At 39.3% G+C, this 15,224-nt stretch overlaps 1 protein-coding gene and 1 long non-coding RNA gene across 12 annotated transcripts in view; one reads left to right on the top strand and one right to left on the bottom strand.

Moving 5' to 3' along the window:
* Positions 1-15,224, top strand: part of ZNF691 (zinc finger protein 691) — an 83,022-nt gene that overhangs the window by 25,959 nt on the left and 41,839 nt on the right. For 9 of the 11 annotated variants that reach the window (XR_011377411.1, XR_011377410.1, XR_011377409.1 and 6 more), the window contains exon 2: positions 9,461-9,520. Coding sequence is in view for 5 of the 11 variants with exons in the window: in XM_060306756.2 (XP_060162739.1) it covers positions 9,461-9,507 (47 nt within the window). In the remaining 6 variants the exon portion in view is untranslated. Of the gene's footprint in view, positions 1-9,460; positions 9,521-13,741; positions 15,223-15,224 lie in introns of those variants that run through there. The other 2 variants (XM_060306749.2, XM_070045419.1) reach the window with 2 other exon arrangements.
* Positions 1-15,224, bottom strand: part of LOC132597995 (uncharacterized) — a 43,440-nt gene that overhangs the window by 23,592 nt on the left and 4,624 nt on the right. The window lies entirely within an intron of this gene.

Here is a 15,224-nt window from a genome sequence, read left to right as displayed (position 1 = left end):
GTAATCAAATAGTAAGGTATTGGTATAAAGACAGACACATGGAACAATGGAACATAATAAAGAGCCTAGAAATAAACCCACACACATACAGTCACCTGATCTTTGACAAGAGAGCCAATAATACCCACAGCCAACATCATACTCAATGGTGAGAAGCCAAAAGCATTCCCTCTAAGATCAGAAACAAGACAAGGATGCCCACTCTCAACAATTTTATTTGACAGTTTTGGAAGTCTTAGCCACGGCAATCAGAGGTGAAAATAAAAGGAATCCAAATTGGAAAAGAAGTAAAATTATCGCTCTTTGCAGATGACATGATACTATACATAGAAAATCCTAAATGCAACTAGAGATTATCATACTAAGTGAAGTAAGTCAGAAAGAGAAGGACAAATACCATATGATACCACTTACATGTGGAATCTAAAATATGGCACAAATGAACCTACGTACAAAACAGAAATAGACAGAGAACAGACTTGTGGTTACCAAGGGGGAGGGAGGGAGGGAGAGGGATGGACTGGGAGTTTAGGGTTGGTACATGCAAACTATTACATTTAGAATGGATAAACAACAAGGTCCTAATGTATAGCACAGGGAACTATATTCAATATCCTGTGATAAACCATAATGGAAAATAATATATAAAAAGCACGTCTCTATGTGTATAACTGAGTCACTTTGCTGTGCAGCAGAGATTGGCACAACATTGTAAATCAACTGTACTTCAATTTAAAAAAAAGGAAAGAAAAGAAAATCCTAAAGATGCCATCAGAAAAATACTAGAACTCATCAGTGAATTCAGTAAAGTTGTCAGATACAAAATTAACATACAGAAATCTGCATTTCTATACACTAACAATGAAATATCAGAAAGAGAAATTAAGGAAACAAATTAAGGAAACAAATCCATTTACCACTGTATCGAAAAGAATAAAATACCCAGGAATAAACCTACCTAAGTGGTCAAAAGACCTGTACTCCAAAAACTATAAGACACTGATGAAAGAAATTGAAGACAACACAAACAGATGGAAAGATATACTGTGTTCTTGGATTGGAAGAAACAATATTGTTAAAATGACCATACTACCCAAGGCAATCTATGGATTCAATGCAATCCTATCAAATTACCAATGGCATTTTTCACATAACTAGAACAAATAATTTAAAATTTGTATGGAAACATGAAAGACTCCAAATAGCCAAAACAATCTTGAGAAAGAAGAACAAAGCTGGAGGAATCACTCTCCCTGACTTCTCCCCTATTACAAAACAACAGTAATCAAAACAGTATGGTACTGGCACAAAAATAGACATATAGATCAATGGAACAGGATAGAAAGCCCAGAAATAAACCCACACACTTATGGTCAATTAACCTATGACAAAGGAAGCAAGAATATCCATTCGAGAAAAGACAGTCTCTTCAGTAAGTGGTGCTGGGAAAACTGGACAGCTACATTAAAAGAATGAAATTAGAACATGCTCTAACACCATATACAAAAATAAACTAAAAATGGATGAAAGACATAAATATAAGATGGGATACTATAAAACTCCTAGAGGAAAACATAAGTAGAACACTCTTTGACATAAACCACAGCAATATTTTTTTGAATCTGTCTCCTAGAGTAATGGAAATAAAAGCAAAAATAAACAAATGGGACCTTATTAAACTGAATAGGTTTTGCACAGCAAAGGAGACTATAAACAAAATGAAAAGACAACGCTCAGATGGGAGAAAGTATTTGCAATTGACAAGGGATCAATTTCCAAAATATACAGACAGATTATATAGCTCAATATCAAAAAACCAAACAATTCAATCAAAAAGTGGGCAGAAGGGACTTCCCTGGTGGTGCAGTGGTTAAGAATCCACATGCCACAGTGGTTAAGAATCTGCCTGCCAGTGCAGGGGACGTGGGTTTGAGCCCTGGTCCGGGAAGATCCCACATGCCATGGAGCAACTAAGCTTGTGTGCCACAGCTACTGAGCCTGCGCTCTAGAGCCCACAAGCCACAACTGCTGAACCTGTGTGCCACAACTACTGAAGCCTGCGTGCCTAGAGCCTGTGCTCCACAACAAGAGAAGCCACCACAATGAGAAGCCTGCGCACCGCAACGAAGAGTAGCCCCCGCTCACTGCAACTAGAGAAAGCCTGTGTGCAGCAACGAAGACCCAACACAGCCAAAACTAAATACATAAATAAAAATTTAAAAAATAAATGTGGGGCTTCCCTGGTGGTGCAGTGGTTGAGAGTCCACCTGCTGATGCAGGGGACACGGGTTCGTGCCCCGGTCCAGGAAGATCCCACATGCTGCGGAGCAGCTGGGCCCGTGAGCCGTGGCTGCTGAGCCTGTGCGTCCGGAGCCTGTGCTCTGCAACGAGAGAGGCCACAACAGTGAGAGGCCCGCATACCGCAAAAATAAATAAATAAATAAATAAATGGGCAGAAGACCTAAACAGACGTTTCTCCAAAGAAGACATACAGATGGCCAATGGGCACATGAAAAGATGCTCAACATTGCTAATTATTAGAGAAATGCAAATCAAAGCTACAATGAGGTATCACCTCACACCAGTCAGAATGGCCATCATCAAAAAGGCTACAAATAATAACTGCTGGAGAGGGTGTGGAGAAAAGGGAACCCTTCTACACTGTTGGTGGGAATGTAAATTGGTGCAGCCACTATGGAAAATAGTATGGAGGTTCTTCAAAAAACTAAAAATAAAGATATCATATGATCTGGCAATCCCACTCCTGGGCATATATCTGGAAAAGACAAAAACTCCAATTCGAAGAGATACATGCACGCCAATGCTCATAGCAGTACTGTTTATAATAGCCAAGACACGGGAGCAACCTGAATGGCCATTAACAGATGAATGGATAGAGAAGATGTGGTATATATTCACTGGAATATTACTCAGCCATAAAAAGAATGAAATAAGGCCATTGCAGCAATATAGGTGGACCTAGAGATTATCATACCAAGTGAAGTAAGTCAGACAAAGACAAATATCATGTGATATCACTTATATCTGGAATCTAAAAGAATGATACAAATGAACTTATTTACAAAACAGAAATAGACTCACAGACATAGAAAACAAATTTATGGTTACCAAAGCGGGCAGAGTGGAGGAGGGAGGGATGAATTGGGAGTTTGAGATTAACAGTTATATACTACTATATATAAAATAGATAAACAACAAGGACCTACTGTATAGCACAGGAAACTATGTACAATATCTTGTAATAACCTATAATGGGAAAAATCTGAAAAAATATATATGATATGAATATATGTATGAATCACTTTGCTGTACATCTGCAACTAACAACATTGTAAATTAACTACTTAAGTAATAATATTAAAAAGAGAGAGCTAAGAATACACAATGGGGAAGGATAGTTTCCTCAACAAATTGTTTTGGAAAACTGGGTATCCACATACAGAATAATGAAATTGAACCCTTATGGATTAAAGACTTAAATATAAGACCCAAAACTGTAAAATTCCTAAAATAAAACATAGAGGAAAAGCCTCTTGGCACTGGTCTTGGTAATTTCTTGGATATGACACCAAAATCACAGGCAACAAAAGCAAAAATAGACAACTATGACCACATCAAACTAAAAAGCTTCTGAACAGCAAAGGGACACAATCAACAAAATGAAAATGTAGCCTACAGAATGGGAGAAAATATTGCAAACATTATACCTGATAAGGGGTTAATATCCACAATATATAAGGAAGCCCTACAGCCCCAGTGGCAAAATACCAAAATCTCAATTAAAAAATGGGTATGGACTTGAATAGACATTTCTACAAAGAAGACATACAAATGGCCAACAGGTATATGAAAAGGTGCTCAACAGCACAAATCATCAGGGAAATGCAAATCAAAACCACAGTGAGATGTTAGCTCACACCTGTTAGAATGGCCACTATAAAAAAAAGAAAATGAGGGGCTTCCCTGGTGTCAGAGTGGTTAAGAATCCACCTGCCAATGCAGGGCACACAGGTTCAAGCCCTGGTCTGGGAAGGTCCCACATGCCATGGCGCAACTAAGCCCTTGTGCCACAACTACTGAGCCTACGCTCTAGAGCCCACAAGCCACAACTACTGAGCCCGCATGGTGCAACTACTGAAGCCTGTGCACCTAGAGCCCGTGCTTCACAACGAGAGAAGCCACCACAATGAGAAGCCCATGCACCGCAATGAAGAGCAGCGCCTGCTCGCCAAAACTAGAGAAAGCCCACATGCAGCAACGAAGACTCAACGCAGTCAAAAATAAATAAATAAAATAATTTATAAAAATAAAAAGTGAGAATGTGGAGAAATTGGAACTCCTGTACACTGTTGGTGGGAATATAAAAATGGTACAGCCACTCTGGAAAATAGTAGAGAGATTCCTCAAAAAATTAAAAATTGAACTATCATATGATCTAGCACTCCCATTTCTGGGCATATATCTAAAATAATTGAAAGAAAGATCTCAAAGAGATATCTACATTCCTATGTTCACTGCAGCATTTTTCACAATAGCCAAGATGCAGAAACCACTTAAATGTCCATTAATGTAGCCTAGATAAAGAAAATGCAGTATATAATACAGTGAAATACTGATCAGCCTTAAAAAAGAAGAAAATTCTGCCATGTGCAATAATATGGATGAACCTTGAGGACATTATGCTAGATGAAATAAGCCAGTCACAGTAGGACAAATACTGCATGATTCCGTTTATCTAAAATAGTCAAGCTCATAGAAACGGAGAGTAGAATGGTGGTTACTAGGTGCAAAGGAAATGGGAGGTATTGTTCAATGGGTATAAAGTTTCAATCATGCGAGATGAACAAGTTCTAAAGACAAATATAGTGCCTTAGTAACAACAGTACAACATAGTACCTGTACAACACAGTGCCTATGGTAACAATACCATTTGTAAGCTTAAAATTTAAGAGGGTAAATCTCATGTTAAATGGTCTTACCACAATAAAAAATAAATAAATAAGATGTACGGATACAGAAAGATCGAAAGTAATTTAAAAAGATATCCCAGGCAATTACTTACCAAAAGTAAGCCAGTGTGTAGCTACATTAATATGAGAAATCACAGACTATAAGGGAAAAAGTATTATTAGGGTCAAAAAGGACCACATAATGATGAATTATAATTCATCAGAAACATATAATGATCCTGATGCTATGAGAACCTAGTAAAGCCTCAAAAGTTAGGTGTGGCCTTGTTGCTTCTGGGTGGAAGCTCTAAGAATTAGCACGTGCTTTGCCACATGCCCTTGTTTTCCTCCACCATGGCAATCAGGACTGTCCAGATGGTACCTTCTCCATCAGCCTGGGTCCTAGAGTGAGGATAATGAAAATACTACTAGCAATTCATGATGCACATGGAGCATGAGTAAGAAATAAATCTTTACTGGGCTGCTTGTTTCTGACAGCTTTATTGAGGTAAAATGAGCACACAATGAACTACACATATTTAAAGTCTACAATTTGTTAAGTTTTGGCACACATATGCACCTGTAGAGCCATCACCACAATCAAGATAATGAACACATCCAATATCCCCCAAATTTCTTCATGTCCTTTGTGATCCCCCCTCTCATCTTCACCCTCTGCTTGGTTCCACGTGACCACTGGATCTGCTGTGGTCATTGTAGATCACTTGCATTTTCTGCAATTTTATATACATGGAATCATACAGTATGTACTCTTGTTTGTCTTTCAATCAGCACAATTATTTTGAGATTCATGCATGCTGTAGGGTTCATAAATAGTTCATCCATACTTATTGAGTTGTATTCTGTCATATAGCTGTACATTTATGTATTTATCCATTCACCCATGGATGGACATTCTGATTGTTTCCAGTTTTTGGCTATTACCAATAAAGCTACTATGAACATTCCTGTAGAAGTCTTTGTGTGGACGTATGCTTTCATTTCTCTTGGGTAAATACCTAGGAATGGCTGGATCAGATAGTAGCTGTATATTTACCTTGTAAAGAAACTGCCAAACTGTTTTACAAAAGTGTACAATGGTGGTTTTGATTTTCATTTCCACAGCGACTAATAACATTGAAAACCTTTTTATGAGCTTATTTGTCCATCACCCATATATCATCTTTGGTGAAGTGTCTGTTTGAATATCTGCCCATTTTTTATTGGGTTGTTTGTTTTCCTTTTCAACTCAAAACTTCTGACCTTTGGAAGACACTGTTAAGAGAATAAAAACACCGTTGAGGACAGGTTGTGTGTGTGTAACTATAAACAGTAGAACAAGGGAGATCTTTGTGGTAGTTTTGTATCTTGATTGTGGTGGTGGTTATACAAATAGGTACATGTGATAAATAAAACATACATAGTATCAATGTTAATATTCCTGGTTTTGACAGTATATCATAATTATGTAAGATATAACTGTGAGATAATAGGAAATATATATATTGGTCTCTGCCCCTGGTTCCTGGCCCAGAGCTCCTAAAACCCTTGTGATTTCCTAAGTGATAAGAGCACTAGGAGCATCGTTTGTTCCAATATTTGGTCTTTGACCCCATCCCTGATACAGGGTGCTAAATCCCTTGGAACTTCCTGTGTGATAGGAGGGTCTTTTGTTCTAATGAAATGACTCTGGGTGGACTCCCGGATGGCTCTTAGATGGGGGCTGGTCACCAGAAAGACCAAGCCATAATAAGAAGCTTGGGATCCGGCCCCCCACCCCCGCACCCCCCCCTCCCCTGCCACAGAGGCTGAAAATAGAGTTAATAATTGATCATGCCTGCATGAGGAAGCCTCCATAAAAATCTCAACAGAAGGGGTTCGTGGAGCTTCCAGCTTGGTGAACACATCCACCTTCAGGGAGGGTGATGCAACCCAACTCCACAGGGTCAGAAGCTCCTGTGCTTGGGACCCTCCCAGACCTCGCCCTATGTATCTATCTGTTCATCTGGCTACTCATGTGTGTCCCTTATCATATCTTTTAATAAACTGGTAAACGTTAAGTCAGTGTTTCCCTGAGTTCTGTGAGCTGTTCTAGCAAATAACGGAATCCAAGGGGGAGGAAGTCATGGGAGCCTCCGATTTGTAGCTAAGTTGGACAGAAGTTGTGGCTAATCATGGGGTCCTACTATTTGCCATTGGCCTCTAAAGCATGTGTGTGTGGGGGGAGGACTCATGGGAATGAGCCCTTAACCTGTGGGATTTGATGCGTCTCCAGGTTGATTGTGTCATAATGGAGTTAAGCTGTAGGACAACCAGCTGGTGTTGCGGAGAATTGCTTGTGAGGAACCTATCCCCCCGCCACACGCACACATCTGGTGTCGGAAGTGTGAGTGTGGTAGTGGTGTGAAAGTAAAGGAGAAACACAGGAGGAAGACTGGGTTTTTCTAACTCAATAACCACTGAGGGAAATTGGGTGAAGGGTATACAGGGCCTCTGCACCATCTTTGCAACTACCCCTGAATCTAAAATTATTTCAAAAAAAAATTAAAAAGAAAATAAACAAACCCCAGACTTTCTAAAATAAATGGTGTTTGGACAATTGATTATATATTAGGGAGAAAATAAAATTGGATCCCTATCTTACAATATACATAAAAGTCAACCCCTAGAGTATTAAAGACTTTAATATGAATAGAAAATTATTAGAGAAGACAGTATGGAAATTGTCTTTGTGACTGCAAGATAGGAAAATATTTCTTAATGTTCAAAAAAGAGCACACCAAAAGGAAGAAAATCAATAAACTTGACTACATTTATATTAAGGATTTTTGATTCACATAAAGAGAGTGAAAAGATAAGCTACAAACTGAGAGAATAATTGCAACACATAAAACCGAGTAAGATTTAATATCTAGGCTATATAAGTTACTTCGATACATCAATAAGAAAAGACAATTCAACTAGCAAAATGGACAAAGAAATGAATGGTATTTTCACTTAGGAGAAAGCATAAATAATCCATAAACATTTGAAAAAATTTTCCAGTTCATCTGAAATCAGGGAAATGAAAGTTGAAATCATAATAAAATCCAATTACACAGCCACCAAATGCAAAAGTTAGATAATAGTGAATGTTAGCTAGAATATGGACTAAAGGGAACTTTCACGTGTTGCTGATATTGGTGTAAACTGGAAAAGTTCCCTAGGAAAATAGTATGTCGTTACCTTAATAAGTTGAACAATGCATACACTCTACAAGCTAGGAATTCTACTATGAGGTATACTTCCTAGAGAAACTCTTGCACATGGGCAGCAAGAGACATGTAGAAGAATGTTTATAGCTGCATTGCCTATAATAGCAAAACATACAAACAAACAAATATAACAAAAATGATGGCTTCATCATTTTGAGATTTATCTATGTTATTGCATGAAGCTGCATTTGATTTTCACCACTCTATTGTATGAATACTGTTGTACGGGGGGAAATGCCACAACTTATTTACCTATTCTTTTCATTAAAAGCCCTAAAGCCAGACTGTTTTACGGGTGAATCTTTACTAAACTTTCAAAGGAACAGATAATTCTTATCTTATACATGTTATTCCAAAGGGGAGAAATTATCCAACTCATTTTTGTTTTTTGGTTTTTGTTTTTTTTTTTTGCGGTACGCGGGCCTCTCACTGTTGTGGCCTCTCCCGTTGCGGAGCACAGGCTCCGGACGCGCAGGCTCAGCGGCCATGGCTCACGGGCCTAGCCGCTCCGCGGCATGTGGGATCTTCCCAGACCGGGGCACGAACCCGCATCCCCTGCATCGGCAGGCGGACTCTCAACCACTGTGCCACCAGGGAAGCCCCAACTCATTTTTAAGAGGTTAATATAATACTGATACCAAGACCACTTAAGGGCAGTAGAATGGACAACCTCATTTGTGAACATGCAGCGAAAATTCTAAATAAAATATTAAAATTTAAACTTAGTAGTAAATTTAAAAATAATGTATTACATACAACCAGAGTACAGCTTATTCTAGGAATGTAAGGATTCTTGAAAATTAAAAACTGTCGTTGCTTTTGGCTTCCTAACCTAGTCCCACTACGTATTTGTAGGCAATAAATAGCACAGGCAAGGAGGACAATCCAAGCAGTAAGCCGCTACAGTTACTGTGAACCAGGACAAATTATATGGAGGACCAGGGAATGAATGTCTGGGGTTCGTTCATACAGCAAGGCTAATGATTTCAACATACGGATAAAACAGATGTGCAGCTGCATGATTTATTAACTTTAACTAGGTTGAAGTTGACAGGGAAAACACCTGTCTTATGGATCCAGAACCCAGAAGCTCTCCTGGGTGTAAAGGCTCAGGATAATGTTTTTCTTTCAGGACATCATGTCTTTGTCTTCTGCATAAATCCCTTGTAGGTGCCTCCCCAGATCTTCCCCCAAGGTAGAGTTAACATCTCTAACTTCCACTTATTTCATTTGCAGGTGGTATTATTGCCTTAGAAGATCACAATTTTACAACCATCATGTAATGAATAGATTCAGGTAAGGATCATCAATGTATATACTAAAACTATTGGGTGAAAGATTGCTGCAGAACAGGAAATTTACATGGTTTCAAAGTATCATTCCATAGGTTAACTGATTAACTATAAAGAGGAAAAGGTAACTTTAGAGTAGAATTCTGATGGATACCACCTGAAACAAATTATCAAATTTACCATCACCAGTAACAAGGCAAACTGACATTATGTGCCTCTTGATGTGATGTGATGGGAAGTACACATCATCACACATATAGTATTTTTGCCAAAAATGATTCACCTGAATCTAATTGTTGAGGGGAAGGTGACCAAATCCAGATTGTGGGACATTCTAAAAGACAACTTCCCTGGACTCTTCAAAACCAGTAGAGTCATGAAAGACCACCTATGTGTGTGTGCATTGCATACATGCATGTGTATGTGTACTGTTCTAGATTAAAGATAAAGATAAAAGGATACTAAAAAGGCTTGACAACCAAATGCACTGTGGGATCCTTAACTGGATGGTAGGTCAAATAAGAAAAAAATTATAAAGGAAATTGGCGATAATTGATGAAATTTTACCATGTTATTGTATATTAAATATATTAATGTTAAATTCCTTGGATGTAATAATGGTATTGCAGATATTTAGGAGAATGTTCTTGTTAAAGAACTACGTGCTGAAGTGTTCAGGCATAAAGCATCTTCATGTCTGGAAATTTCAAATGGTTCAGCAAAAAGAGAAAAAAGTACATAGATGGATACCCAGATAAATAAAATGTGGCCAAACGTTAACAACTGGTGAATCTAGGTAATGGATAAGCTATTAATTCATTATACCATAAGTTCACCTTTTCTGGGGATTATTTTTCAAAATAAAAAGTTGGGGGAAAAAGAAAAAAGAAAAAACTAAAAAAAAAATGCATTACTACAGTTGGCAAAAGGCAAGGGCAGCAAGGGAGAAATGATATGCAGTGCAAAATTACAGAAACTTTAATCTTACTTGGTTAATCACCCACTGTGTTCTTGAAACCCTCACTTTTGTGGTCACAAAAATGGAAACATTCCATACTTTTTGTTTTTCTCCTCTCTCTTCATGAGGTCTGACTCATCTGAATAACTTCTCCTGAATTTACTTATTAGTGAATTTATTTCTTGGTAGTTAACCTTGATGCTTTTCCCACCTGTTATATAATAAACTCCCCTTCTCAATTCGCCCCCATTGATCAATGCTGTCCTTTCAACAAGTGAAATTCACCTTAATAGCTTAAAGGAGGAAAACTATATGATTGTTGCCCTCAGTGCAAGGAAAGCACACAATAAAATTCAGTGCCTCTTAAAAAGTGAGAAAAGAATTTCCTTAATATGAAAAGGAGCATCTGTAGCAAAACCTCCATCAAACCTCATACATTAAAGTACAAGTACGCTTATGAACCTTAGAAGCATTTCCTTTAATAGTGGTAATGAAGTAGACGATTAGGATGCAGGGTACTTCTATCACCACTAATGTTCAGTGTGATATTGGAGGTCCTGACCAACACAATAAGACCAGAAAATGAAAGAGTAACTCTAAGTATTGGAAAGGAAGAGATTTATTTGCAGATTATATGATCATTTGCATAAAAATAATCATAATAAGAATAGCTAATGTGTATTGAGTACTTAATATATTGCAGGAGCTGTTCAGTAAGCATTACATGTATAAATGCCACTTAATCCTACTTTAAAACAACCCTAGGAGATAGGTATAACTATTATCCCCATCTTACAGATAGTGACAGTAAGGCACAGAGAAGGTAAGAAATTCGCTCAAGACCAACCAAAGCAGTCTAAAATTCTAGGCCCTTAAGTTTTAATCACTCTTCTATATTATAACTTTACTGTCATGAACACAACTTGCGACAAAGAGAGGTATGAGAGGTAGTCAAGAGCCAATGCAATAAAATTAGTATGTCTTTAGAGCTAGAGGAGAAGGCGTAACAGTGGTTCTCGATATTGGCTACATACTGGAATCACTTGGAGAGCTTTGAAAAATCCTGATGCCCAGCCTGCAGCCAGACCAATTACATCTGAATCTTGGAAGAAGGGTGGAAAGGCCTTGGTAGTTTTTAAAGAACAATTGCACTAAAATGTCTTAAGAGAACTCAAGAATTCAAATTGTGGTGTAAGTTTCCTTTCTTGCAAGCTGGGTGAGGTTGCACACTCTGAGCAGATGAATTACAGAAGGGTGTAATTTGAACCCAGGAGAAGGATAGGGACTAGAAGTCCCACATTGTGGTGGAGACTGTAAAAAGGTCTCAGTGTATCCACATGCGGCTCAGATAGAGTCATCCTGAACCCTGCAAAGCTCAGGTGTCAAATCTCTGACTGATAATGACTTATTGTGCTAATAAATTGTCAACCCAATAGCCTTGACTTGTTTAAGGTGTCAATCTCAGCCTTCCTAAGAAGGTAACTATACCACAGCCAGGAACTGTTAAGCTGGTTACCTCAATGTGGCCTCCCTAGATGTTAACTCTATCATGATTGTGAATTGTTGACCCAGTAATCTGAAATCCCTGGAGATGGTAGAACTTCTTTCTCAGTGCGTAAGTGGCTTTTCAAGTCTGAAAAGGCTTAGAATTAAATATAGAAATGGGGACTTCCCTGGTGGTCCAATGGCTAAGACTCCATGCTCCCAATGCAGGGGGCCCAGGTTTAATCCCTGGTCAGGGAACTAGATCCCACATGCTGCAGCTAAGAGTTCGCATGCCGCAACTAAAGATCCCACATGCCACAAGTAAGACCCAGCACAGCCAAATAAATAAATAAATATAGAAATGATAAATAAATCAAACCTATCACATAAAATACTTTTGTGTTTAAAATAATTGTGTGTATGTGTTTGGTACTTAAAATGTAATTTTGAAATAATATGGCATATTGAAGAATCTAAGAGATTAGCCTAGTTTGGTAGATTAGACCTACGAAATGTAAGGAAATTTAATTGTTTGTAAATAATAATATTCTTTTTTATTTATTTATTTATTTTGCGGTACGCGGGCCTCTCACTGTTGTGGCCTCTCCCGTTGTGGAGCACAGGCTCCGGACGCGCAGGCTCAGCGGCCATGGCTCATGGGCCCAGCCGCTCCACGGCATGTGGGATCGTTCCGGACCGGGGCACGAACCCACATCCCTTGCATCGGCAGGCGGACTCTCAACCACTGCACCACCAGGGAAGCCCAATAACAATATTATTTAAAAAAAAATTTTTTTTTTGGCCATGACGTGCAGCTTGTGGGATCTTAGCTCCCCAACCAGGGATTGAACCCAGGCCCTTGGTGATGAGAGCACAGAGTCCTAACCACTGGACCACCAGGGAATTCCCATGTAAATAATATTAGAATACTAGATCTACTAGATCTATATGTTATTTATTTATTTTAAAATTTATTTATTTATTTACTTGTGGCTGCTTTGGGTCTTCGTTCCTGCATGCAGGCTTTCTCTAGTTGCAGCAAGTGGGGGTTACTCTTCGTTGCGATGTGCGGGCTTCTCATTGCCGTGGCTTTTCTTGTTGTGGAACATAGGCTCTAGGCACATGGGCTTCAGTAGCTGCAGCACACGGGCTCAGTAGTTGTGGCTTGTGGGCTCTAGAGCGCAGGCTCAGTAGTTGTGGCACATGGGCTTAGTTGCTCTGTAGCATGTGGGATCTTCCCGGACCAGGGCTTGAACCTGTGTTTCCTGCATTGGCAGGAGGATTCTTTTTTTTTTTGTGGTATGCAGGCCTCTCACTGTTGTGGCCTCTCCCGCTGTGGAGCACAGGCTCCGGACGCGCAGGCCCAGCGGCCATGGCCCACGGGCCCAGCTGCTCAGCGGCATGTGGGATCCTCCCGGACCGGGGCACGAACCCGTGTCCCCTGCATCGGCAGGCGGACTCCCAACCACTGCGCCACCAGGGAAGCCCTGGCAGGAGGATTCTTAACCACTGCGCCACCAGAGAAATCCTGATCTATATGTTATTTATACATATGTAACAAATTTTTGTTAAGTACTTGGGAAGAATTTGCTCACCAGAGATGAAACTTGATTGAGCAGGCATATGATGGGTGTAAAATGAAAAGAGAATACATGAAATTTATATTCAGTTTACAATGTTTAATGAAATTACATTTTATAAATTTTAAATTTTTTTTTTTTTTTTTTTTTTTTTTTTTTGTGATACCCGGGCCTCTCACTGTTGTGGCCTCTTCCGCCTCAGAGCACAGTCTCCAGATGCGCAGGCCCAGTGGCCATGGCTCACAGGCCCAGCTGCTCCGCGGCATGCGGGATCCTCCCAGACAGGGGGCACAAACCCGCATCCCCTGCATCGGCAGGCGGACTCTCAACCACTGCGCCACCAGGGAAGCCCCCCAAAATGGAATTGTTTAACAGAGTTTAATTGTTCTGCCTGAGTTATCCGAACAATAATAAAAGATCTCCTTAAGCCTAATCATTATTTTTATATAAATATAATCAATTTATAAATAGAATAATATATTTGTAAGTTGAACTTTTAAGTTTTAAATAAAGCCAAGGTTTTGAGTTTGTAGATGAAAAAATTTAATATTAATTTAGAACTTAAAATGCTGTAGTCTTTTGTGCTCACAAAATCTACCCTCAGACATGAAAAAAAAATCACATCAACACTATTATTATCTGCATTTAACTGATGAAGAAATGGAAGCTCAGAAAGGTTAAGAAAACAGGAATCAACTCCATGCGTGTGTGGCTTTAAAGCCTGTGCTCTTAACCAGTGTGCATGTGGTTTCCCTGATGGATCAACCTCCTGAAAAGTCAAATGACTTTGGAATAATTAAGTAAACTATTTTGAAGTGACTTAAGCAATGTCTGCTCATATGCATTATAGGTTGACTTCACAGCTAAGCGGTCAATTTCAGCTCAAGGAAAGAGACTTTACTGGCTCATGTGACAGAAAATTCTGGCTTCAGGCAGGGTTGCTACAGACTCAAACCCTGCTTCTCTCTGTCCATCAGTCTGTGTTGAGTCCATTCAGACACAGGCTTTCTTGTGGCGCAAGATGACTGGTGCTATCCCTCTGGGCTCAAGGACAGCTGGAAAATGTGGCTGCCTCTCTCCCAGTGTTCCCACAAAGAAATCATTGCATCTCACTGACTCTGATTAGCTCATGGGTCTATTCTGGAACTAATTACTGTGACCGAGAAAATGTGATGTTTTAAATGGCCATGCCTGGCGTCTCAGGTTGACCCCTAGAGTTGGAGGTGGAGTCAAATCCACCACAAACACGTGGGCTGAGAGTAGGGAGGGAGCAGTCCTGGAGAAGGGTGATTGGATGACAGTCAGAAAAAACAGATGTCCATTACAGTGGGCAAACTTTTCTCTTACTTAAGTACCTCACTATATCATTCACATGTACTGCTGACAAAGTCTCTTCCTTTTGGCCAGGAATCACGATACAACATTATAACTTAACTGTGTATCCTTTATTCTGCCCATTATTGCATTTTGAGAGCAGGGATATCTGTCTTTCCTTCCATCAGTGACCAAAATAAAAGCTGTTCAGGCATTTATGTAAATGAATGAAACCCAGATTACAGGAGCCTGGGTTTGTTACCTCAGAAGAGAAATAAGGAAGATGGGAAAGTGTTTTTATGGTATTGTGGGTGGTAGCTATGTAGTATAAGGAAGGTAAGTCAAATTCACCAGACACTTATTGATAACTT

This window comes from Globicephala melas, chromosome 1 (genome assembly GCF_963455315.2).
Source record: "Globicephala melas chromosome 1, mGloMel1.2, whole genome shotgun sequence".
Lineage (NCBI taxonomy): Eukaryota > Metazoa > Chordata > Mammalia > Artiodactyla > Delphinidae > Globicephala > Globicephala melas.
The sequence above is the reverse complement of the archived record's forward strand: the minus strand, read 5'-3'. Positions and strand labels throughout refer to the sequence as shown.